Source organism: Mustela nivalis, assembly GCF_964662115.1.
Source record: "Mustela nivalis genome assembly, chromosome: 7".
NCBI lineage: Eukaryota > Metazoa > Chordata > Mammalia > Carnivora > Mustelidae > Mustela > Mustela nivalis.
Window position 1 is genome coordinate 116282776 of NC_139026.1, and position 25771 is coordinate 116308546.

General features: G+C 44.4%; 1 protein-coding gene across 5 annotated transcripts in view; it reads right to left on the reverse strand.

Annotated features, from left to right (window-relative positions):
- Positions 1-552: 552 nt before the first annotated feature.
- Positions 553-25771, reverse strand: part of CCNY (cyclin Y) — a 305603-nt gene continuing 280384 nt past the window's right edge. For 4 of the 5 annotated variants that reach the window (XM_082739759.1, XM_082739756.1, XM_082739758.1 and 1 more), the window contains 3 exons: positions 17098-17264; positions 7921-8083; positions 553-3959 (listed from right to left, as the gene is read on the reverse strand). In XM_082739759.1, the coding sequence (XP_082595885.1) occupies positions 3843-3959; positions 7921-8083; positions 17098-17264 (447 nt within the window). In that variant the 3' untranslated portion in view covers positions 553-3842. The remainder of the gene's footprint in view (positions 3960-7920; positions 8084-17097; positions 17265-25771) is intronic. The other variant, XM_082739760.1, reaches the window with a different exon arrangement.

Consider the following 25771-nt stretch of genomic DNA (forward strand, 5'->3'; position numbering starts at 1 on the left):
GTGGGGGGCTGGGGGGAGCGTTTGTTTTTAGATGGAATAGCTCTAGTAAGGCTCTGCATTAACAGCAAACCTTAATGAAGTTGCGTGTAGCGTTTTCCTTGCAATCCGTATAGTTTAAAAAATAAATCTCAAGCCTCCTTTTCCCGTTTCAGCTTCAGGGCATGTTTCTGATCTCTTCTCTTTTTCCACAAGGATACGGGCTCTCTCTGGCTGGCCTCTCAAACAACGCTCCATGCTTCTAAGATCTACCCAACACAGTCTTGAAATGTTGACTCCAATGAAGTCAAAGGGGATCAAGTTATTGAGATAAAATAAGGTATCAATATAAAGTGACAATATAAAAGTATCCATATAAAATGCTTTGAGAGGTCTCTCTCATGCAACATCTTAGTAAGAGGTGTTCAGTATTCTTGTGAATTGCTCAAGACTCAAATGGACTAAGAACACCTTTCCCATTGCTCTTGCAAAGAAGTGGTTCGCACACAGCAGCCATAAAACCTGTGGAATTTTATCTCAATGTGGTATTCAAAAAAATGCAGCAGGAAGGCACTATTTGTTCTATGCATTTATTTATTTAACACTTATTAAGTACCTACAATGAACCAGGAATTGTATTTTATTGTTTAAAAAATTCAAAGCTGTAAAATATGGCCCCAGGTGAGAGGTTACCAAAAGCAGCCGGATAGAATCAAAATTGCTTACTCCCAAAATTCTGCTTTGCAGTTCTGCTGAGGATCAAAATCCCCAGAACCAAGGGAAACCCCAAGATGGAGATGCCCCTGCTGAAGACCAAGAGAAGGAAGTAGGGAGAGCCAGCCCAGGGAAGAGCCGACGACGGGCACGAGGCTCTGACACCGGCCTCACCTAGTGCGTTAAGGCATCAGAGCATATCTCGGATCTTGGCAGGATCTCCCACCTCACCCTCTAATTTGGTTCTAAATCCCTAACTTCTTTCCCTTTTCCCAGTGGTGGGGGGAAAAAAAGTAAAACAAATAAAAAAAATTTCACTGGGATATATACTTATTGTCCCAATGACTTTATTCGTTGTTTAAATCTAATCTAAAATTAAAGTCAACAAAATGCGTTGTTTTCTTCATCCTCCATTAATGACAACTGTCCATTCACAAACTACACTAAGACAATGTCATCCCAAATAGCCATCCGGCTTTAACTGTAGGGCACGGAGTCACCTTGCAAACAAGTTACAGTCACTGGGATTTACCAAGGTACTGTACTGGGTGTTCTTGGGGTTTCTTTTTGGCAAACTTAGAACAAACCAGAGAACAAAATTTAAGTCTTCATCATCATGTAGAAAAATAAAATAAACAAACCTAAAGTATCTACCTATGTGTCAAGTGATTCATACTGCAAAAGTAAAACTAAAATCTACACTTACAGCAGAGTTTTAAAAATCCTCAGTGCAAGAAACATAACCAACTAATACAGATCAATACTTATTAATGAATATGGGAAATTTCCCTATACAGAGGTAGCGTCCAGTGCACAAGGCTAAAACAATATTCAATAGTCTCAACAAGACTGAGTCAGGTTTTACGGAATCCACTTCAAATTTTAAGTTATCAGACTGTATGTACATACATACAATAAATAGACTATACAATTTTTTAAAGTAGTTTAATAAACTCCACAAAATAATAGCAGATGCATTGAAATATTTACATAATTCAATTTTCAAATCTCTCTCATTCAAATAAAAGGGATAAAAATAAGCTTTCTGCTTTAAAGGCAGCAGAACCTCTTTCCTGAAATGGACCGGTAAAATAAGATACTTTACATGAGAGGAACTAATTTATGCTTGAGAGGTATTCATATTCAGCTAAGAAAATATGTCCCTTTTTAAGCTATATAGATTAGGGAATATAAAATGATATTTTCTACATTTTTAGATCTCTATTTAAAGTTCTAAATCCAACTCTTACTTGAAGAGAGAAGCTGATTTTGGTACCCATACAGAGTATATCAACACCATTATAATGGAAAGATAATTAACTTTTCAGATTCTGTTGTCGGCTTTTGAAAGTTTAGGCCAGAAAGACCTTGACAGTATTTCTGGTCCAACCAGTTGTTTACACATGATAAAAATCTCACTGAAACCTGACTAGGACTTTTGGCCTGGGGATCTTGGGATTTCAACTTTCTGAGTCTCTTCCGTTTCCAAAGCATTTTTCATCAGAAGCAGGCATGTTTGAGGATCAGGTGTAGGACGTTAGGGTACCCAAGACTAATATTCCAAAGTTCTCCACATTCACAGAGGAAGAAGGTGAAACACAGAGCATCTGCTGCCATTCGCCTCGCAGAGACTTGAAAAGGGAGAAAACTTAGAAGCCTGTCATTGTGACCCAAGAAAGTACGCAAAAACCCAAAGCATTATATGCTTCACTGACTCAGATTCTTAGACTTAGTATCAAATTTACTCTGATATTCTATCATTAACCCTTTTATTTTACTTGATACAAAAGATTCTCATCTAGCCCACAAGGAAATTAGGGATAATCAGAAAATGAAAGAGTACGGTCATAATTAATGAAGCATAAACCTTCACAGTTTGAATTTTGTGTAACTTTGCTAAGCACCCACAATGAATATGCAAGTTGAGTTTTTTATTCAATCATCCTGTGAAAAATACCTCAGTAAATAGTAACATTTTGCCCTTCAATATCTTCCCACTGGAATAACCCACCCCCCCTTTTTTTTAATTTTAGATTTTTAAAAAATTTTTATACAAATAGACTAACTTTGATTTAAAGTAAACATATAAAAGTTCAGAAGAATATTGCTTGCAACAATGGACATGGAAGTAGAGGAATGAGCTGGGCAGGGGGTACAGAGAAATGGCTCCTACTCAGTAACTGCAGGCAGACACCTAGCACTCTAGAAAAAACTTCACCCAGAGGACCCCCTCCACTGCACACGGTTTCCTTCAGCCCAAAAAATCTGACTGATTTGTAACTACGACTTCAGGTCAGAGAAAAAAAATTAAAACAACTGTGAATAAATTGGAAGGCACAAGCACCCATGTGATCTAGAATTTTCTCGGGGTGAGGAATAAAAGGGAAAGGGATACTTTTGGTTCAGCACTACAGTCAAGTTAATTTTGCCACCGTTGAAGAAAAACTGTATTCAATAAAGGCATACAGAAATATAACAAGCGCATCCCACTTGTGAGGAAGAAAGCTCAGAAGACAGCTCACAGGAATAGTGCAGAGAGAAACAACCAGTACTATTTATTTGGATGTCTGTGCCATGGTGGGTACAAACTATATTCTCTGCTCTGTGGGACCAAAACCAAAACAGAAACAAAACCAAAACAAAAATCCCCCAAATCCCAAAAAAGCAGCTAGAAGGAATGCAAGAAGTCTTACAGAACATACTGATCCAGATGGAGGTGGATAAGCGCGCGCTCTTGTCTTTAATGCACATCCGACTTTGTTACCTACTGCTGGGGTTTTCCATCATATTCATCTACTGACCAGACGGGGACTTAAGAAATGGCCGAGCCATTTCCCCCTTTCCCTGCCTCTACACGACTTCCCTTTCCCTTTGTTTCCTTCTCCAGGATTAGAGTCTTTTTCCTCCTTGAGGGAAGTGCTGTTAATGACGAAGGGCATGAAACGGGATTTCCAGAACACTGATTTCGCTTCCCTGGAGGCCTTGCTGCGTGCGGGCCACACAGCTTGGAGGCGGTCATCAAGGCAGCCTGACAGAGCTATGAATTAAAAAAGAAAAGGAAAGGAAAACAAAAACAAAACCACCCCAAGTTTGTCTTTTCTCAAACTAAAGGAGAAACGGGGGGATGGTGCGGCCTCCAGCGGGCCCGACGGTTAGGAGATGATGGCCGGGGACCACCTGGGCAGAGTCAGATTGTCAGCACTCGCTGACCGCTTCCTCGTGGGTCTACGCAGGTCCTTGTACTTGTCCTCGCAGAGGCGAGAGATGGCCTGAGGGGCAAAAGAGAGACAATTCAGGTAAGGGCCAGCCCCTAAGTGCTCTCCACGCCCTCACTCATCGGACACCAGCCACTGCCGGGTGCCAGCGTGGTTCCAGATGCTGAGGGCATGAGGGACAACACTGACAGGAGTTCCTACCCCGTGCAGTTTTCACGCTGTGGCCCGGAGCTGTGCCGCTCACAACGGGGACCACAAAGGAAGTATAGATGCAGGCCCTGTTTCCAAAGTGCTTACGGTCTGAGAAAATCATCACAAAATGTGCAACAGTTCCAGGACAGTGTAGCCTGGGGCTCAGCTAGACGCAGGTTCAATGCTGGCTAACCACTCGGCAGGAGTGGGACCCGGGCCTGTGCCTAAGTCCCGCATCCTCATCTGCAAAAGGGGCAAGGAGCACCCACCCACCTTGTGCGGCGGTAGTAACACACCACAGCTTCGTGCTGGGCCACACTGGGAGTCAGAGCCACTGACCGAGTGTCTGAGTCAACTCTAGCCAACCGATGAAGAAAGGAACAGGAAGGGGCCAATGTAGCAAGGACAATCCACACTGCCCTCATTTTCCTGATGAAGAAAGTGAGACTCTGGGGGAAGACCCTCAGCCAAGAGCAAGGCTCAGCCTTTCCGGGGGGTCGGAGCCCAGTCACAGCTCTTTCAGGGTTACTCCTGGGTGCAGGTTGAGAGCACATCAATGACAAAGTGGGAGCCAGCTCACATCACCCCAGATGTCTTGTCCTGCTCACATTCACCTTTCTTTCTGTCAAAATAACCCAGGGGTGGGGCTGACTTTACTTATGATGATGCAAACATGAGGTCTTTTAACTTGTATACAATTCAAGCAATAGGCCAGGGACGAAGCAGGGGCTAGAAAACACCTGGCAAGAAGTCACCATCAAGGGACAAAGGCACAAAAGCAGCAGACCCTGATCACATCATCATGGCTCTCACTGGAGTGACAACAATAATCCTTCCAGCTGCTCCCTTCAGCTAACAATCCTCCCTGCTTCCCCTTCAGCTAACTCTGTGATCTCCTCTCCCACATTTTCCTCCCACCTCACCCACCCCGCTCTGTGGTGGCCACTCCAATCCCTGCCACCTGAGCCTGAGCTGGTAGCCCTGTAGGTTCCGAAGCAGCTCTTCCCTCAGGCTGGAGGTTTCTGCAAAGCTAAGACATCTCACGCTAGAGTCCTCAAGGAACCATGGCCGACTCAGGGAGGCTCCTGGCAATGGCAACCCCCGCCCCACTGCTGCTTTTGTGCTCACCTCCTAACACACTAGTTTATTATTTTGTTTAATAAACTAGTATTATGTTTACTGTTTACTGTCTGTGTCCTCCCAGCAGAATGTAAACTCCAAAAAGCTAGTTTTGTTCACGATGATGCCTGGGATCAGGGGACCCTAAGTAAATAGGTGCTGAATGGATATGTAAGCTCCAAGCAAGACGAGCACGTGACAGGGGCATGCGCATATCACGCTATGGTCGAAGTACTGGGAACAGGGTGCTGACAACTGATTCTCATTTATTTTCAGAAACCCATAACTGCACTTGGAACTGCAACTTCAGTGGCAGCTAGGAGCAGGGATTAGAAGAGAGAAACAGGAGTCGAGGACGTCTTCCTCCAAATGACAGATGAATGAGAACAGGAGATGGCCTAGAACACTGGGAATTCCCCATGTGAAACACATTTCACACACTAATGCAGGTGACACACTTTAAGAGAAAATCAGATCCCTCATAGACAGGAGAGCAACGATTTTTGAAAGTAAATTATTTTCGTTTATTTAAACTCTCTGAGATTACTGTGTATGGTTTCTCAGCTTATGAACAGTACAAAGGTCTGAATGGAATATCATAATGATGAAAGAGCAATGTACGATATTATTCTAGATTTCACAATGTAAACTCTGAGCTTTCACCCCATCTCCCATATGCATACAGAGATACTAACTTATGTCAAAGAGAAATGACCAGACTAATGAAAAGACCACTTTGCCTTGGTTCCTGGTACACACCAGCCTCCACACTCTACCTTGCACCTATCAGATCAGCCATGTGTACTGCGCCTGATCAGTACTGAGCTTCAGATAAAAGCCACTTCAAGTACGTCTCACTCCCCCTTGCTTTCCACGATGGGGTTCAAGTTTGCTAACCAAATGGACTAAGGGATGCTGGGGTCTGGAGAATAATGACATCCATTCCTTAAAAATTATTTCAAAGGGATGCCAAGTGCTTTTCCAGATAGAAGCACTATCCTTCCACAGAGGAGGGTCTCAGAAAGCTCCGATTCTCGGGAGGAGGGAGAGCACTCTTGTCAGGACTATGGGCCTTCATCAGCCCAGTGAGCCTATGGAGCACTTGGTGTGACAGCCCCAGGAGCAGGTGAGCACCCCCTCTTCCCACTCAGATAACCTGCCAAACTTAACAGCAGGCACCAGCGAGTCCCGTGTCAGCCAGCCTGTGTACCCACGGTGTGGCTGACCAGCAACACTGGACGCTCTCCTTTGGAGAGCCACGAGCGGCAGACAAAGGGGCTGCTTCCAGGAGCTCCACGCCCATCCCCTCGGCATGACAGCAGCCACTGGGCATGAGTGCTTCCAGGGCCTGCCACTTGGGCTCAAACATAGCGCCTGCTCACTGTGAAATGAAAACTATTTCATGTGTGTACCCGTGAGAGTCTGACAACACTTGTCTGGTTTTCCATTTCTTGCTCAAGAGAAATGGGAGATTTAACTGAGCAGCTGCTTCCTAACAGCCAGCACACAATTATAGTAAAGTGGCTGAGTTTGGAAAACCTCCCTGGGCTTTTATTTTAAACACTGTGGGCCATATCCAGTCTGTTCCAGTTTTACTGAGTTTCTTCTTGGGATCAGCATACTATGTACTTTTTACAATTTTATTTAAAATCTTGGCTTGTTTAGGCTTGCAAACCATAATAACCTCTTCCCCTGTTATCTCTAGACTTTGTTTTGTTCACAGCTATTAACCCTGTTAGACCAGCATGCTAGCCACCCTAATCCTGTACCGAATCAGGGGATAACATGTCACTCAGATCGGACAATAGGGCAGGCAGCACAGACCTCCTGGGTCTCACCAAGCTTGGGACGTGACTGTACCATCTACTGCTTTGATCAAAGGGTCTATGGGATGTGACCACAACAGTGCCTGGTGATGAAAGTACAGAGAGCCTGGGCACCCCTTCTCTGGAGGAAGGGGTTCCACCAGTGATCCTCCTGGTCACCCCACCACTTTTCATTCAGTCACCAAGTCAGATGGGAAGTGCAAATATGAAGCTGAGCTATGTACACAAGCCATGAGCACAGAAGGTACACAGCTTAACGCAGATGACCCCAAATCCAGACCAAGACCCATGGGGCTAGCTCCAGCTCTAACTGGGCTGTGAGGAATAAAAAATAAAAAGCAGAATATACAAACTGAGGGTTGCTGGGGGGGTGGGGGAGGAGGGACAGGGTGGCTGGATTATGGACACTGGGGAGAACATGTGCTACGGTGAGTGCTGTGAACTGTGTAAGCCTGACGATTCACAGACCTGTACCCCTGAAGCAAATAATACTTATGTTACTAAAAAAAAAAATAAAAATAAAAAAGCAGAATATAACCTTTTGGGATTCCCAATCATTAGGGTCATCTGGTATCTTTTTCCTTGTAACAGTGCATGTCGAGAAATACTTTTTTCTGAGCATATCTTTTTAAAAACCAGGTGTTTTGTTTTTTTTTTTTAACATTTGAAGATTAGAAATGAGGCACATTATTAAAACTATGATTGGATGAATTATAATCAACTAAATGACCTCATCAACTCTAAATCCAGGGTAACCTGTCTGTATTTCCTAACAACACACAGTGGGAGAAATCAGCACGGTGACCTCCCACTTCTGGGAAACGCAGATGAGGCTTTTGCAATACGGCGTCAAAAACCAGTATGTGAAAGCCTCTTACCTCGAGCTTGTGAGCCCTCTCCCTGCTCAGGGGCTCCAAGGGAAAGCTCAGGTTGTTTGCTTCTGCCAGAGAACGAAGATCAAAATAATACTTGGCATAAACACTGGAAGGAACGTTGATGTTGAACTGCAGCAATTCAAGAAACTGTCGCTCCAGCTCATTCCTGCAAGCAAAGACAGCAAGAGCTCACGTTTAGCTGCCCTACCGGGCTGCGTGGCCCACCACGGCAAGGTGCTGGAGATCAGACTGGAGGAAACTGTGACCTCCAGAGAGGAAAGCCATCCAAGTAACTGCCTGGCTGGACACCAGAGTTGCAGTTTAGCCACCAAGTAGGTGTTAAAAGCCAAATGATCAAGTGCCCAGAAGGGTGAGGCCTGATTAGCCGGGGGGACCACCTGCAAGTGCTGGAGGGTGATGCATCTCACAGAGACCCAACTGCACGCACAGCAGCTCTGGCTTCAAACCCCAGCACGATCCACCAAACATGAGGCAGATGAAGCAATCAAGAGGGGCCAAGTGGAGTCTGGCAAGGGGCCAAGACAGGAGCCCAGGGGAAAAGCCTCTGTTACCCCTAGAGGCCCGTCCTTCCTCAGTGGCCCTTCCCTGGGAGAAGAGTGGAGGAAGTGCGGTAGGGGCCTCCCCAGGCAAAGCAGGGTGTGGGAGAATGAATCACAGCCCTGGACTCACAGAAAGGGAACCCGCCAACTCTGAAGAATGAGAGCAGTACTTCCCACACCTGAGCACACATCTAATCCCGCAGAGGGCTTGTCAACATGGACTGAGGAGCCCACCCCAGGGCTGGTTCAGCACGGCTGGGGTGGGCCTAAGAACATGTCTTTCTAACAAGCTCCCTTGGGATGCTGACACGGCTGGTCTCAGCCCAAACTTCTAGAACCACTCATCCCCAGACACTGGTCAATAAAGGAGCCAACACTGGCTCCATCTGATCCAACTGGCCAACCCATTTATAGTTTGATGGAAATGAATGATGGGTAGCCAGAATAAATTTTAAAACTTCTATTTGGAGACCTTCCCCATGTCAATTATCTTTTAGATCAGGTTCATTTCTTAACAGTTAGTACCTGGAGGGAGAAAAGTCCTCAGCGATGGCTCAGTTTGTTGAGACTGGTCCCAGGTCGGGCACGCAGTTTCAGCATTGTCTCCCCCTTGAAACACCCTGTGCTCCCAAGCACACTACACAGCCCTCAACTTCTGTCCTTTATCAGACTCTACCGCAAGCGTCACCTTAACTCAGTGTCCCTGCCTGTATCCTCCTAGCCAGAAACCAGGCCACCTGGCCCCATCACAGTACCTGATATACAGATAGTGTTTGATAATTACCCTTACTGAATGGAGCAGGCCAAGCTCAGCTTGGATGGAGGGATGGAGGAAGGCTTCCCAGAGAAGTAAGAGGTGAACTGAGTGTGGAAACACAGAGCTCTAGTGGAGAGGAACAAGGGTTGGGGTAGATGATTTCTGGCAGGAGACCTGATCGCCATCTCCTATAAGTGAATCTGAAGGCTGACAAATCCTGTCCCAAGTGCTAGGCCTCACCCCAACTATCCCAGACCACTCTCCATGGGCTCCACTGAACACCAAGCTCAAGTTCCAAATCCCGGATGCAGGCACCTGATGTTTTATAGCCTCAGACTAACTCAGCACCATCCTGTCCCCATGGTGTACCCGAGAACTCGTCTGTCTACCCCCTGTGAGTGACCTCACTAAGCCATCAGAGACTGAAAGGACTCTGTCCCAGTCTTGTGCTGTTATGACAGCAAGGGACAGGAGCACCGAGGTGGTGGGGAAGGCAGGCTGGCATCTGAGCAAGACTGGTCAGATAGAGAAGATACTGGGCAAAATGGGAGTTGGTACAGAAGGTTCGTGGTCCTCAGTCTGGAGGACTGAGAAGTCACATTCAGGTGTTTTCATCAGAGAAACACCATGATTTGTCGTTTCTATACAGTCTAGTGAATGGAGGTGACCTCCAAATGGGCTTATCGTGCTAAATTTTAGTCTTTTAAAGAGTCTAAATTATTTTGACTTATTTAGGATAATTTTTACTTTAAATATTTTTTATTTATGCTTCCTTTAAATGAAATTTAACAAGAGATCATCCTGCAAAATACTGGAACTCAGCTAAGATATTAATGAAACAAGAGTGTAAAAATATTGCCAAGGCCAGAGGTGCCAAAACAAATGGGCTAGAAGGCGCTCTCCCTGGGGGACTGTGGGACAGCCCGGGGACAGACTGCCGACTGGTGGCCAAAGACGCTACTGCAGCTCTTACTCTCTGGAGGCTAAGAAAAACTCGCCTTTTTCCGAGAGCCATTTATGGCTCAGAGGGTAGCGAGGTAGCAGTGACTCTTGGCCCAGAGGGTAGCGAGGTAGCAGTGACTCTTGTTGAGGGGATACTCTCTGACTAAAGTCAAGAGGAATCTCTTTTGGAACAAGGTGGCATTTTCCTCAAGATTCCTTGGGAAAAAATAGTCTTTCTTCGGGGGTTTCTTTTTTAAGCTCTGAGGGAAATAGGGGCCTTAGAGCTGCTGTGCTTTCTAACTAAGGCAAGATTGAGCAAACAAAAGTAATTCCCGAAGTCTGAATTCCCAAACTGCAGTGGGACAGCTTGCAGGGACATGTGACAGCTTGCTGCATGACAAATCACAAAAAATACTAACAGTGACACAGAGAGAATAGGCTTGATGGAATTACTGCCCTCAACAGCATAAGCAGGAGAAAATCGTTCCGATTAAAAATTTATAAGAACTAAACTCAAATCTGTAAACAAATATATTCAGAAATACGTGTTATATTAAATCAAAACTGTAAAGAAACCCAACTGAATTAGCACAATTCACAACTTGTGAAGGGACCTCTAAAATGGAGTAAGGATTTTATCATCTAAACATTTACCATCTATCTGCTTTTCTAGAAAAACGGGTTCACTTTACAAAACCAGCCACTAACAGCCTGGCAATCCCACTTCTGGGCACAGACGCAAAGAACTGGAAGCAAGGACTCCAGGAGAGATCCGTGCACCCGTGCTCCCGGCAGCGTTACTCACAGCAGCCAAGGGGCAGAAGCAGTACAAGTGTCCAGGTGTCCAGCAATGGGTGAATGGATAAACAAACAGAATATGTACAAGGACTGTAATATTTTTTACCTTAAAAAGGAAGAAAATTCCAGTATGTGCTGCTACACAGATGACCCCTGAGGACACCATGCTAAGTGAAATAAGCCAGTCACAAGGAGACAATACTGGGCAAGTTCACTTCTGTGAGGCATCCAGGGGTAGTGACATTCAGAGACAAAGCAGAATGATGGCCAGGGGGAGGGGGATGTGGGGCCCTATTATTTACTGGGCACGCAGTTTCTGGTTGGTGATCATTGCACAACAATCTGAATGCACTTAATGCCACATAACTGTACACTTAAAAATGGCTAAAATTTTATGCCATGCATATTTTACCACAATTAAAACTGAAAACCAAAGACCAGGCACCCTACACCATGGAGGGTGGAAGGTTTTTGTTGTGTCTATCTGCTATGCAGCACTGAAACCAGTCTCTTGGAGCCTTCCCATTGAGATCGGGAACACAAAAAGGATGCCCACTCTATCCACTGTTGTCCAACATAGTACTAGAAGTCCTAACAACAGCAATCAGGCAACAAAAAGAAATAAAAGGTATTCAGATTGGCAAAGAAGTCAAACTCTCCCTCTTCACAGATGACATGATACTTTATATGGAAAACCCAAAAGACTCCACCTCCAAACTCCTAGAACTCATATAGCAATTCAGTAACATGGCAGGATACAAAATTGATGCAAAGAAATCAGCTGCTTCATTATACACTAACAATGAAACTGTAGAAAGGGAAAATTAGAGAATTGATTTCATTTTTATAATATCTCCAAAACCCATAAAATACCTTGGAATAAACCTAACCAATGAGGTAAAAGATCTATACTCGAGGAACTACAGAACACTCATGAAAGAAACTAAAGAAGACACAAAAAGATGGAAAAACAATCCATGCTCATGGATCAGAAGAATAAACATTGTTAAAATGTCTATGCTGCCAGAGCAATCTATACTTTCAATGCCATTCCGATCAAAGTATCATTTTGCATTTTTCAAAGTACTGGAACAAACAATCTACAACTTGTTTGGAACCAGGAAAGACCCCAAATCACCAAGGAAATGTTGAAAAAGAAAAACAAAGCTGGGGGCATTACACTGCCTCATTTCTCCTTATTTCAGATTCCTTGTTTATATTTGAAAATGACTTTTCCAAGGTTACTGCAAAACAAAAACAAACCAACCCCAAAGTTTAATTTCTTTTAACAGCATTTCTGCCTGTCAAAGTTCATCCTCCCTTTCCCATGCATAGAAACTGTCATTAGGTGCTCAAAGCTGACATGTGGTGGTTTGACCACTTACTGTTGGCAAGATAGAAAGAAACAAAGACTGGCCCATGGCCCTATCTTGCCGCACAACGTCAGCCTGAATCTGAAGTCTGACTGACTGATGCTGATGGCCCCAACGGTCCACCTGCAAGTTTCAGTGATACTTCTTAAAATGTTCTTCAACTTGAGATCCCAGCCATTTGCACACACAATCAGCTGCCTTCCAAGCCAGAACCCCACTGTCTGAAGGTGGAAAGGACTCCAAGTCCAGGTCCTTCAATGTTGGATGATTCTTTAGCTGGAAATGAACCTGGGCTCAGAAATATCAGGACGGTCACATCAGGACGCTAGGACACAGGCAAGGCCACAAAGAAGGGTGCAGAAGAAGACAGAAGTACAGACGCCTGGAAACAGCACCAACACGCAAATTTTTATAAAGCTTCCCATCTGAAACTTGGGAGTCGTCTCCCCACTAAGAAGCCCCAAGGGAAAGCTTAGGGTGCCTCTGCCAGGAAATGAACACTTGCTACTGACATGAGACTAACACAGTGCCAAGTGCCAGAGCCTCTAGTTTCCAGCGATGTCCCACACCACTCCCTCTCCCCAGACTGGGTACCTCGCAGCCATTGCTGCCCCCAAGTTCATATGGTTTGACTGAAAAAAAACTGAAATCAAGCACTCATTTTTTAATATTCAAACAGGAAATTTGGGATTCTGTATAGATACTACAAAGTAACTTAAAGCCCCCTCCACAAGCCTGGTTCAGCCACACAACCCCCTGTATGGCTTCTTGAACACATCAGATCTCATTCCTTCTCAATAAAGTTTACTGTATGTGTCAGTTTGCTATTGTAGCAAAATACCCCAAGACTGTCCTTCTGTGTGCTGCCTATAACCTAATCTCTTGTTTAGGACACATCATATTTGATTCAGGTCTATTCTAATGACCTCAATTTGACTTAATTACTTCTTGAAACACCTGATCTCCAAATACGGTTACACGTTGAGGTACTAGGGGTTAGGACTTCACACGTGCATTTGAGGGAGATGCTACTCAGCCCTTGACACTCTATCTTCTAGCCCCTCAAAATTCACATCCACCTCATATGCAGAAAACATATACCCCCTCCCAACAACCCAAAGGTCTTAAACCATTCCAGCATCAACTCCAAGTTCAAAAATCTCAACTAAATCAGGTATGGTTGAGCCTAGAGGTCTAATTCATCCTGAGGCAAAATTCCTCTCCAGGTGTGAACCTGTGAAGCTTCCTCACTGTGGAAGTTATCTGCTTCCGAAGTACAATGGTCACACAGGCATAGACAGATGTTCCCATTTAGGGAGAAATCAAAAAGTAGAAAGGGTTCTTGGGTCTCAAGCCAGTCTGAAATCTAGCAAGGCAAATGCATTTGATTTTCAGGCTTGAGAATAATCTTTGGCTGATGCTTTAGCATCCAGCCCAGTGAGAGGAGAGCCCTGCTGCTGGGCTCTTAGCCAAGGGCAAGCAGCCCCACATCCTAGCCGAGGGGGAAGCAGCCTCAGCCCCCAATGACCTGGACCTGCTGTGCCCATGGTGGCAAAAGCAGCCCTGCCCACATGCAAACTGCCTCCATGGTCATTTTCCCTTTTTAAGGATAACACGTCAGAGTAGACAGGTCTTCTGGAGAATCCTGAAGTTCGACAGCCTTCCTTCATTTTGTCCTGTTTTTTCCCCTTCAGTTTAAACTGGGAGCACTTCCGCCGGGATGACTGATTGGAACACCAAGCCACACTCTTAATCTCTTGAGCAAATACTGTACAGCCACACCATCACTGTTCTCTCCAGAGCACGCTTTCTCATTTTTTGCAATAGGGATAAGCAGAGGTTGGAAAATTTGAGTTCTTCCAAATCTCCAACATCTGGTCCCTTCTTGTTTAACAACTCCTTCTTCAATTTCTCTCTCCTCAGATTTTATTGGACGCAGCAAGAAGAAACCAGGCACGGTTTCTAGACACTCCGCTTAGGAATCTCCTCAGCTAAATATCTGAGTTCATTCTCGAATATTCCACCTTACACAAGCACTAGAACACAACTTGGCCAAGTTCTTTGCCACCGTGTGGCAGGTACTGCCCTTGGAACAGTGTCCAACAGCAGCCTCTCATTTCTGACACCTCACTCCAGAAGCACCTTTAACAGTCCTATTTCTAGCAACATTCTGTTTGCAGTACATTTCTATCTCTAAGATTGCGAGAAGCTTCCTCTAAAGCTCTCTGCTTTCTGAGTCCTCGTCAGAATCACCTTTCTCAACCATATCTCTCCCAACCAGCTCTTCAAGGTAATCTAGGATTTTCCTAACATGTGCCTCAAAATTCTGGAAGCTAGTTTCCATTAGCTAGCTGCAATGCCACCTCCACATCTCTAGGTAACTGTCAGAGCAGCACCCCACTTGCCAGAATCAAGTCTGTGTCAGCCAGCAAGGGGCTGCCATAACACACTACTGCAGACTGGGGGTTTAAACAGCATTAACTGATCTTCTCACAATTCTGGAGGCTGGAAGTCCAAGATGGGGGTGCCAGCAGCAATGTATTCTTCTGAAGCCTCTTTCTTGGCCTGCAGATGGCCATCTTCTCTCTGTGTCCTCGCATGGCTGTCCCTCTGCCCGTGTGGTATCCCAGTCTACTGGATTAGGGCCTGCCCTCCTGACCCTGTTTTAAATCAATTACCTCTTTACGACCTTAGCTCCATATAAAGATACATTCTGAGGCAGTGGAACTTAGGCTTCAACACAGGAATTCTGAGAGAACACAATTCGGCCCATAACACTGGCTATCTGCTGCAGCGCTCAGCGGGCCACTGGGCTTCATGCTGGTCTATGTATTCCCTTACAATACATAAACGCTTTCTCCAAGTGTGCCTAAAAACACAACAGCATCAGGGAACAGATTTCTAGATCTGTAACTTGCATTTCTCACTGTTAGAACTGACTTGTCCAAGAACACATCAAGCATGTAGGTGCTCCTTCTGGCTCCTCCCTTCCCACTCTTTTGCTCTGGGAGAGAAAGGCAGGCTGCTCACCCTCCCTTACTGAGGTTGCCCCCCACCATGTGAAAGACCTGCATGGTAGAGCAAACATCGGATTACCAAGCATCTGCTCTTTTTATCTTCCTCTGAATTGCCCCTGTCCCCTTTGAAACCCTAGGCCTCTACCCCATTCCTGAGCTCAGATGGCATTTAAGCCTCACTCGCCTGAGTGGCTTTCAGTCTCATATTTTTATGGGGCTCCCATATGTACAAAATTAAATTTGCTTTTCTCCTGTTGGTCTTATGTCAATTTAATTATTAGACCTAAAAGAACCTAAAAGGGGGAAAAAGGGAAAATTTTTGTTCCCTGCATACATACATCACCAACACAACCAGGAAAGGGCAACCATGATGCTATTCCTACAGCATACAACTCAGTGTCAGTATCACGGAGCTGACGGAGTAATCCCCCAATAAAGGAAATGAGTCAGAACTTCTTACCACCTTGCATCCTCTTCTGTGGTCCTGATGACAATTATTTTAGTAGTTGTTTTCACTTTGAAATATAATCAAGACTTTAATTTTTCTTACTATCAAAAACTTCTTTACACTTGTCCTCCTTTTTTATAATAAAGAATTAGAGACACAGGAAGGAGTTTTATAGGTCTACAGCAGAAATAGGCTCTGTAACAAAAGACCCAAGAACACAAACTAGTGTGCCTCACAGGGTACCCCCCAAATGGGGTCCCATCTAATCAGTAACCAGAGGCAAGGAGGGCCTTAGGGTAGTGAAGAACCCAGGGTGCCCACAAGACACCCCCACCAGCAGCCTGCACAGGCACTGTGAGGATCCCACATTCCCAGGATTACTGGGTCCAGGAACACAGAGGTGGACTGAGACGTGGCTAGGAAGCTCCTCCAGACTAAAGCTTCCTCAAGGAAGCTGTAGCAGACAATATTAGAAAAATTTTAGCAAAAATAATGTCAGAAGTACTAAAAACCATATGGAACTGTAGATAGTTTATCCTGATTGTTTTCCAAAACAGCTCCTTTGTCCTAAGAGGCTCTAAACCTATTTCCTGTATTCCCAGACCCTAGACATCACAGACAATAGGCAGGTCTCCGGTTAACAATCCTCACCTAAATCTAAGGACTGAACCATCTGAGAAATCCCAAGATCACCCTGAGAGCTATGGGGATGGACCCCCTTTGCCCCTCAAGCTTATGGCGCTTCCACTGAGCTGAGGCTCTGAGACCAGCTGGGGGAGAACATGCAGCCCTGATGAGACCCATGAGAGGACCCACGGACAGAATGAGCAACTGAACTTGCGAGTTCTCCCCGAAATGAAACAGAAACATACTATTTTAGCTCTTCTGCTTTTTGGGCATGCTGCTGCCCACAAAAGACTGGTGTGGGACATTGTTATGAGTCTGCAGTGAGGTACAGAGCCAAAATAGAAGCCATCATAGTCTGGTGACAGCATTAGTCTATACCTTTCTGATGAAGGTAAAGGAATGTCTGTCAACAATATAATCTCAGTAACTAGTTTCACAAAATCAAAAAAAGTATAACCAATACCTGTTCATGATCCTACCGCAGAGTAGTACAGGTGTTTGCATGTAATGTTCCACAGTTGTGTCCTTGCTGTACCCACTCACGAATTTTGACCTTCGGTCACATTCATTCCCTCTTTACCACACACACCATTTAGAGGGACACAGTTCCTTCCCAAACAGTACCTCCCCTCGCCCCCACACCAGCACACACACTTACATGTCCTCCACTGTGATGTCTTTCAGGATCTGACAGTAGTCCACATTCCACACAGCCTGGTCATCCCAAACCTTGGAGGCCAGCAGGATCGCTCCTAGAACAATCCGCTTCCAGTTGGCTGGACAGATGTCTATCTCTGCATATGTTAAAAGTCTTTCAAGGTATACCTGGGAAGACATGAAAATCCCGGAGATAAAGAACTTGACTTGTTTTTGTCCTACATGCTAGCACACATAAATTCTAAAACCGCCTGACTCCATTTGAACAGCTACTTTAAGCAGGGATTTTTCCCCTGATCATACCTATTTTTAAAAAGTCAGAGGGCTCAGCTACTGTGATGGGAAAGGGACACCATCCATAACTGAACAGTGTCGATGTAGCTGGATCACAAAAGACTGAGGCAAGCACAAACTCCAGATACCACAGGTTAATTTCTCACTCATATCACATCAACTACAGTATCAATACAGATTCAACACACAATAGTACAAATTTCAACAAACAGTGTCAAAGGAGCAAAGCGATTCTTCTCTATCTCATAAAGTTCTTATTTTGAGGTAATTATTAATTTACACACAGCCATTGATAAACCTATTTTTTATTTTTGTGGTAAAGTATACATAGCATTTACCATTTAGTCATTTTTAAGTGTACAGTTCTGCAGCAGTAAGTACATGCACATTGTTGTAAAGTCACCGCCATCTCTGTCCGCAGACCTTTCTCACTATCCTGAACAACTCCCTGATCCCTTTCCCCCAACCTCTGTCTCAAGGAATTTGACTACTCTAGGAATCATTCAATATTTGTCTTTTTGTTCTGGCTTTTCTCATTTAGCATGTCCTCAAGGTTCATCAAAGCATGTAGCATATATTAAAATTTCTTTCCCTTTCAAAGCTGAATAATAATCCACTGCCTGTATATATCACATTTTGTTTATCCATTTTTCCATCAATGGACATTTGAGTTGTTTCCACCTTTTGGTTATTGAGAATAACTGGTGTACAAGTACCTGCTTAAGTATTTGCTTTTGATTCTTTTGGGTACAGACGGAGAAGGAGAACTGCTGGATCATATAATTCTATGTTTAATTTTTTAAGGAGCCACCATACTATTTTTCCATAGTACCTAGGCCACTTAACATTCCCAACAGCAATACACAGGGTTCAATCTCTTCATATCCTTGCCAACACCAGTTATTTTGTTTTCTGTTTTTTGTTGTTATTTTTTTTTTTAAATAATAGTCATCCTAATGTTAGGTATTTCACTGTGGTTTTGATTTGATTTCTAAATGAAATAATTTTAGCTGAAGTTGGAAAATGAAACCCAGTAACATAAGATTTATAAACTGGCAAAATTTAGCTTGAAGACAGATATTAGAAATACCCACAAAGTGCTTTGCTTACTTTGGGTCACAAGGTAAGAATCTGTCTTGAAGTTTCCCTTCTATTTATCAGCATGTTTTATACTTCTCTGAGCCATGGAATTATTATTTCTATAGTTTATCAACCCATTGATGTGACGAAGGTAAAGGATGAAGGTAAAGGAATGTCTGGAACTACTGGATCAGAACCTTCTCACATGGTTGGTGGGAATGCAAGCTGGTGCACCCACTTTGGAAAACTGTGTGGAGATTCCTCAAAAAATTAAAAAATAAAGCTACCCTATGACCCTGCACTTGCACTACTGAGTATTTACCCCAAAGATACAGATGTAGTGAAAAGAAGGGCCATCTGTACCCCAATGTTCACAGCAGCAATGGCCACAATCGCCAAACCGTGGAAGGAGCCAAGATGCCCTTCAACAGACAAATGGGTAAAGAAGATGTGGTCCATATATACAATAAAGTATTATGTCTCCATCAGAAAGGATCAATACCCAACTTCTGTATCAACATGGACGGGACTAGAAGAGATTATGCTGAGTGAAATAAGTCAAACAGAGAAAGTCAATTATCATATGGTTTCACTTACTTGTGGAACATAAGGGAATAACATGGAGAATATTCAGAGAAGGAAAGGAAAAGTGAATTGGGGGAAATCAGAGTGGGAGACAAACCATGAGAGACTGTGGACTCGGAGAAAAAAACTGAGGGTTTTAGAGGGGAGTGATGGGGGGATGGGTGAGCCTGGTGGTAGGTATTAAGGAGGGCACGTACTGCATGGAGCACTGGGTGTGGTGCATAAACAATGAATCTTGGAACACTGAAAAAATAAAATTAAAGAAACAAAATGAATCATATATAAACTTTTAAGAACCTGCTTTCTAAAACAGATAACTCTAGATAGTGATAAATCTTTCATAGTTTATAATGTCCATAAAGTCTTAAATATCATGTAATTTTTTAAAAGGCATGTGGTGAGGGGCGGGGGTGGAGGATGTTCCTGGTTGGCTCCATCTGTTGAGTGTCCAACTCTGGTTTTGGTTTAGGTTGTGACCTTGAGGTTGTGGGATCAAGCCCCATGTCGGGCTCCAGACTTGTCCCTCTCCCTCTCCCCCTCCTATCCCCCAGCTTGCACTTGCTTGCTCAGTCTCTCTCTAAAATTAAAAAAACAAATCTTTTTTTAAAAAGATTTTATATATTTATCTGACAGACAGAGATCACAAGCAGGCAGAGAGACAGACAGAGAGAGGAGGAAGCAGGCTCCCTGCTGAGCAGAGAGCTGGATGTGGGGCTCGATCCCAGAACCCTGGGATCATGACCTGAGCTGAAGACAGAGGCTTTAACCCACTGAGACACCCAGGTGCCCCTAAAAAGGGGTGCCCCTTAAAAAAATCTTAAAAAGGGAAAAAATGTTAACACAAATAAACAAATAAAGATAATTATCAGTTAAATATCAATACTCATAAATGAGATGGTGAAGTCCACACCTGTTATGTCACCACGGTCTGGAGAAGAGACTGCACTTTGGGAAATTCTGAAGAAACAGGGCAACTAACTAAATGATTGAGAGAAGTTCACTAAATGACATTAATCCGTCAATAGAAGCACAGGATAATGCCAGAAGCAGACTAAAAATTATATAACACAGGGCCCACAAGATGAGAACAGACACATCAGAGGTGGTGTTAAACCCCTGAACTTAACCCATGGCTCCCTGTGTAACAGAGCAGCGACTATGCCAGGCACGGCACATCACTGGAGACACAGGAGGGAGGCACCAGTGGCTCTGGCCACACAGTGGAAAATGGGCTGGAAAGGAGCACAGCTAATAGGCATGGGAGACTGCCGCAGTCAGGATAGGAAGATCAGGGTTTGAATGGGGACATGACAGGAGAGACTGACAGTCCTATCAGACCGACCTAGAGTCCAGTGACCCCTGACAACCAAGAAGGTGAGCTGCTGCAGGAGACCTGAGGCTTCCAGCTCATGCAGCTGGATGGGCAGTGCCTTCTGAGACAGGGAGCCCTGTTGGGGGAAAGAGAGTTACAGGTGGACAGCCCAGAGGACATTCCCCATGTAGGCAGTGCACACACACCTTGTGAAGCTTGAAGAAAACAGCTCTCAGAAATATAAGTGTCTCCACACATAAACAGAATTAAGGCCTGGGGAGACAGCTTAGGGAGAGAGAAAAGGAGGGGCCAGACCAGAGCCTTAAGAGTCCCTCCTGTTTTAACATCTGGGGGAGAGAGTAAAGAGGCAGCAAAGGAGAGGGAGGAATAAAATCTGGTATGTTCTGCTCTTAAGATGTGTAATACTTTGGAGAAGAAGCTACCAGGCAGACAGAGGTGTTCCTAAGTAGCTGCATTAGGCTTACAATATTAGACAGGGCTTATAAAAAGGAAATTGATCTCTTTCATAGTGAAAAATAAAAGATGTAAAAACACTTCAGGCAGTGACTGTGTGGGTAGAGAGGGGTGAGGAGGCCATGGGGGTGGGGACTAAGAAGGGCGGGTAAGGAGAGAGAGGGAAAGGGGAGAGAGGGGGGGAAGGGAGGAGAAAGAGAGGAAAGGAGGAAAGATGGAAGAAATGAACCTTAATGGAAGCGAAACTCTAGGCCAATAAAGAAAAGTCAGATTGGGGGCTCCTGGGTGGCTCAGTCAGTTAAGTTAAGAATCTGACTCTTAATTCTGGTTCAGGTCATGATCTCAAGTTTTATGAGATCAAGGCCTGAGTCCGGCTTCACCCTCAGCAAGAGTCTGCTCTGTCTCTCCCTCTGCCACTCCCTCATCTCTAATAAATAAATAAAATATTTTTAAAAAGAAAAGTCAAACCATCAGCTAGCAGCAGCTCCTCCACAGAGCTTCCCATGATTCTCCTGATCCCTAAACCATAGACAGAGAAGAGTTCTACACCGCCTCCAAAGCAGCAGGGGCTCCCTTATGGCTTCTGTGGCCAGCTCGTACCAGCCAAGTGTCTGTGAAACAGGTGCACAGTCAATACCCAGGGAGTCTGTCTGCCGCTCCCACTGAAACAGGGGTTCTTCCAAGATAGGGAGAGCGGGAGGCTGGCACTCAAATGTTTGCTGAATGAGCAAATAGATGTATAACAGTTCTTTTTCTTAAGAAGGGTTATTATTCCACTTTTCGTCCTTTATTAATGAATAAACAATTTTTTAAATCTTAAAAAACTAGACTCTTAAAGCTAACTTCAGATACCAGGTGTTCCCCAGAATGGATCAAGGGGGTACTATACTAAAAGCCAAAATCATGAGAAGAAATTACTAACATATTTCAAATTCCAAATAGCCAATAAACTGCTAAGAAGTCCAGTCTTAAATATACTGGAAAGTAATGAAACAGGAAACCAATATAGGGCAGGTCTACACTGATGTACCAGCAAATTAGTTTGGGTGATCCTTCCACTTACCCCACACCCCCCTGGCTGTGTTTTTCTGAGTATAGTGTAGGTAGTTGACTTCTCAGTCTCTCCACCTAGTAAACCCCAAGTTTCCTGAGAACAAGGACCGCATCTCATTCCCACTTGTGTGCCCAGCATCTAGCCCAATGCTAGAAAAGGGTGTAACCTCAGAGTGCTTGATTCATGGACACATCACCCACGTAAGAGCTCTGGCTCTGGAATCTGGCAACAAGAGGGTACATTTTCATATGAGGGACTGAGGTAAGAATGAGGCCACAAAGAATGGCATTCCAGAAAGGGAACTGCATTGACAAAGGCAGAGTAGATTTAAAGGTGACACTGAGCCCATGGTTTGTGAGCCAGGTGTAGTAGTTCAGAGGAGGACTGAGTCAACTCTGCTGTGCCAAGCACAGAAAGGCAAGAAGACCTTCCAAGAAGCCCCAGGAAGTCACACAGCATGGCATTCTTACAACATTATGGCACCTTTGTGGGAGTTTCCAAGCCTCTCTCGGTGAACAGCAACATAACAGCATTTGGTTGTGACACTTACTGGTGAGAAAAAGTAGGTCACTGACTAGAGCTCAACGATATTTTCAATTTTTGAAGATTTTACTTTTTAATTGCATTTATTATGTTAAATGAGCAAAAAGAGTGGGCTAATGTTTTAGATCATGACTTTTGTTTGTGTGAAAATTGTCGTTCTTCAGGTAAAGATCCAGGCGAGGTCAAGCAAACTGCAGCCAGACTCTGACCTTGGTACCCCAGACTGCATCTTTTACAAAGGTGGACAATGAACTCTTTTCATTCTCCATCAGGAAGAGCTACACTTGGGGTGCTTGGGTGGCTCAGCTGGTTAAGTGACTGCCTTCGGCTCAGGTCATGATCCTGGAGTTCCGGGATCGAGTTCCACATCCCACTCCCTGTTCCACGGGGGAGTCTGCTGCTCCCTCTGACCCTCCCCGCTGCTTGTGCTTGCACTCTCTCACTCTTTCTCTTTCTCAAGTGAATACCCAAAAAAAAAAAAAAAACAACCTTAAAAAAAAAAAAAGAAGAGCTACACTTGTGGTGAGCACAGCATAAAGAATAGACTTATCAAATCACTATGTTGTACATGTGCAACAAATGCAACACTGTGTGTCAACTACACTCAAAATAATTAAAAAATTAAAAATTAAAAAAGAATCACAAAATATATAATAATACAAATTAAAAGCAGAAAACTAAGACTGGACCTAAGTAAGTTTTCAGCTTTTTAAAGCACGAGACAAAGGTGGCTGTGGAAACAATGTTCACCCTAAGACTCTATACCTTTACATATATGAGGTATGCAAATCTCGCCAAGCTTCCCACTGAAACAGATTCTCATTGGCTCAGTGCAAGTGGGTGGCTACTCAATTTTCTTCTTACCTACTTTATACCACAGTTAGTAGACTTATTAATAAGTATGTTAATGATATTTACAGTAACATTTAATACAAAAAAGAACAAAAAGAATTCCATGTCTGATATTCCACTAGGGCTAACTAAAGGAATTAGGTATTACAATACACTGCATTACCAAGGGAAGGCAGCTGTTATGCTGGGAGATGAGGCATTCATAATAAGCTCCACTTAATAGCATGTAATTTAGCAGAACTTGTCAGTAAGGCCATATTCAAGGGTCAGCTTCAATTTCTTTAGTAAACTCCCAGTTGGATATTTTAATTCTCTGCTAAGTAAAATAATAATTGATTTTGCCTAAACAATATTCTTAGACCATTCATTGCTAATAGGACAAGCTTGTTCAATTAAATTTTCAGATTTAAATTCATGAGAAGGACTATCCTAGGAGTCTCTAGAAAATACAGGTTAGTGAGCAATTATAGAGTAATGAAAAGCATTCAGCTGACTGCATGTAACAAAACTGTTCAAAAGCATGGGGGAGGAATAAAATGGAAACTCTTGGAATCAAGGATATATACCAAAACCCTGATGGTACTGAAATTATTCCAAACTAATTTGAGAGCGTTAATCTAGGACTACCAGAGAACACAGTGATGTAGGAGGACCTGAAGTTCATCTCCTCCTCCCATAGATACAATTAAGTAACACCCACATCAGTGTGAATAACCCAGAAAACAACTTGAAGACTTCTCCACAGCTAAACGTAGAGAAGAGGACACAATGAAGAGGGTAGCAAGGGCAGAGACATGGCTGGGAGCCAAATGGACTCACAGGGGCTGTCCCCAGGAGGGAGGGACGTATGGCATGGAGAGGGGGAGAGAAACAGACCCTCACACCAGGGAGACTGCAGGGGAAACCCACAAGGGGAAGACACATCCTAGCAACAATAGGCTTTGGAAACTAGAGGGGCATAACACCTGGAACTTTAAACATCAGTGTTCTCAACTCTGGGAGAGTAGGCAAGGTGAAAGGAAACGGAGTCTCTGCCCTTAGACAGCACAATAAACAGCCCCACAGAAATAGAGCATACAAAGAGCAGTTTGAAAAAACCATTAGGGGGGGCGCCTGGGTGGCTCAGTGGGTTAGGCGCTGCCTTCGGCTCGGGTCATGATCTCAGGGTCCTGGGATCGAGCCCCGCGTCGGGCTCTCTGCTCAGCAGGGAGCCTGCTTCCTCCTCTCTCTCTGCCTGCCTCTCTGCCTACTTGTGATCTCTCTCTGTCAAATAAATAAATAAAATCTTTAAAAAAAAAAAAAAGAAAAAACCATTAGGGGAGGAAGATTTGCTTACTAATTCAAGCATGTCTGGAGGGGCAGAAACCCTTGGGAGACTTCCCCAGGAACAAAGGAGCTGGCAGGGGCCATCTCCCTCCCCTGCCCCCTAGCCAAAACATAAGGGCATGTTCTGGAACCAGCACAGTGCAAACATGCTCCCACCTAACTTGCTTAACAGCATCCCCCACACCCGGACATTCTCCCGTGGATGTGCCCCCTCCAGCCAGGCCTCTGCTCCCACAGGAGGCCCAAGCAAACCTTGCTAACACTGTGTGTCCTAGACCCAGCTGCTTCTGCAGATCTGCCCCCTCCAACCAGCAGGCCAAGTCCCCAAAGCTAAGGTCCCCTACCTCAGTGGACCAGCACAAACCTTGCTAACAATGCCCACCTGCACCCACGTTCTCCTGCAGTCCTGTTTCCTCCAGTATGTTTTTGGCCAGAGCCCATCCAATGTGGTGCTGCAACCCTGGCAATGTGCAAAGAGCCCCAACAGGGGCTAGCACAACCCCAAAGTGACTTCTACCCCAGGGACAGAGGAAGATAACCTCATATACCAGTCCAACTGTGACCCCAGCAGTGGCCTAAGGAGAGATATCTGGTATGACTGCAACACCTCCTTCCCCTCCTCCCCGCCCCCCACACAACCAACACTTCTCAAGGGACAAAACAGGGAAAGCCTCTGCCACTGGGTGCTACTACATCTCTGACAAATGCCTGGGCTGACTCAACTCAAGCCCAAGGCAGTCCCAGACTGGCCTATGTAGGAACCAAACCTTCCCAAAACAAGCAAAATGAGACACTGCAGGCTACTGGACTAAAAGCAAAAGTGGCTTCGCCACAATAGCAGGGCACACACAATACACCCAGGAGACCCTGAGCGAAGCACCAGGTTCTGGGGAATAGGGGATACCGTACTGCAGGATACTACTTCTTTACAAGATCACAAATTTCAACAGCAGGAGACATAGGTGACTTTCCAAAAACATAGAAACAGACACAGACACAAAATGAGGAGACAGAGGAATATGCCCCAAATCAAGGGGCATACACACACACACACACACACACAGCAAGAGAGTTAAATAAAACAGAGATAATATGCATGACAGAATTCAAAGTAATGGTCATAAAGATACTCACTGGACTTGAGAAAAGGGTGCA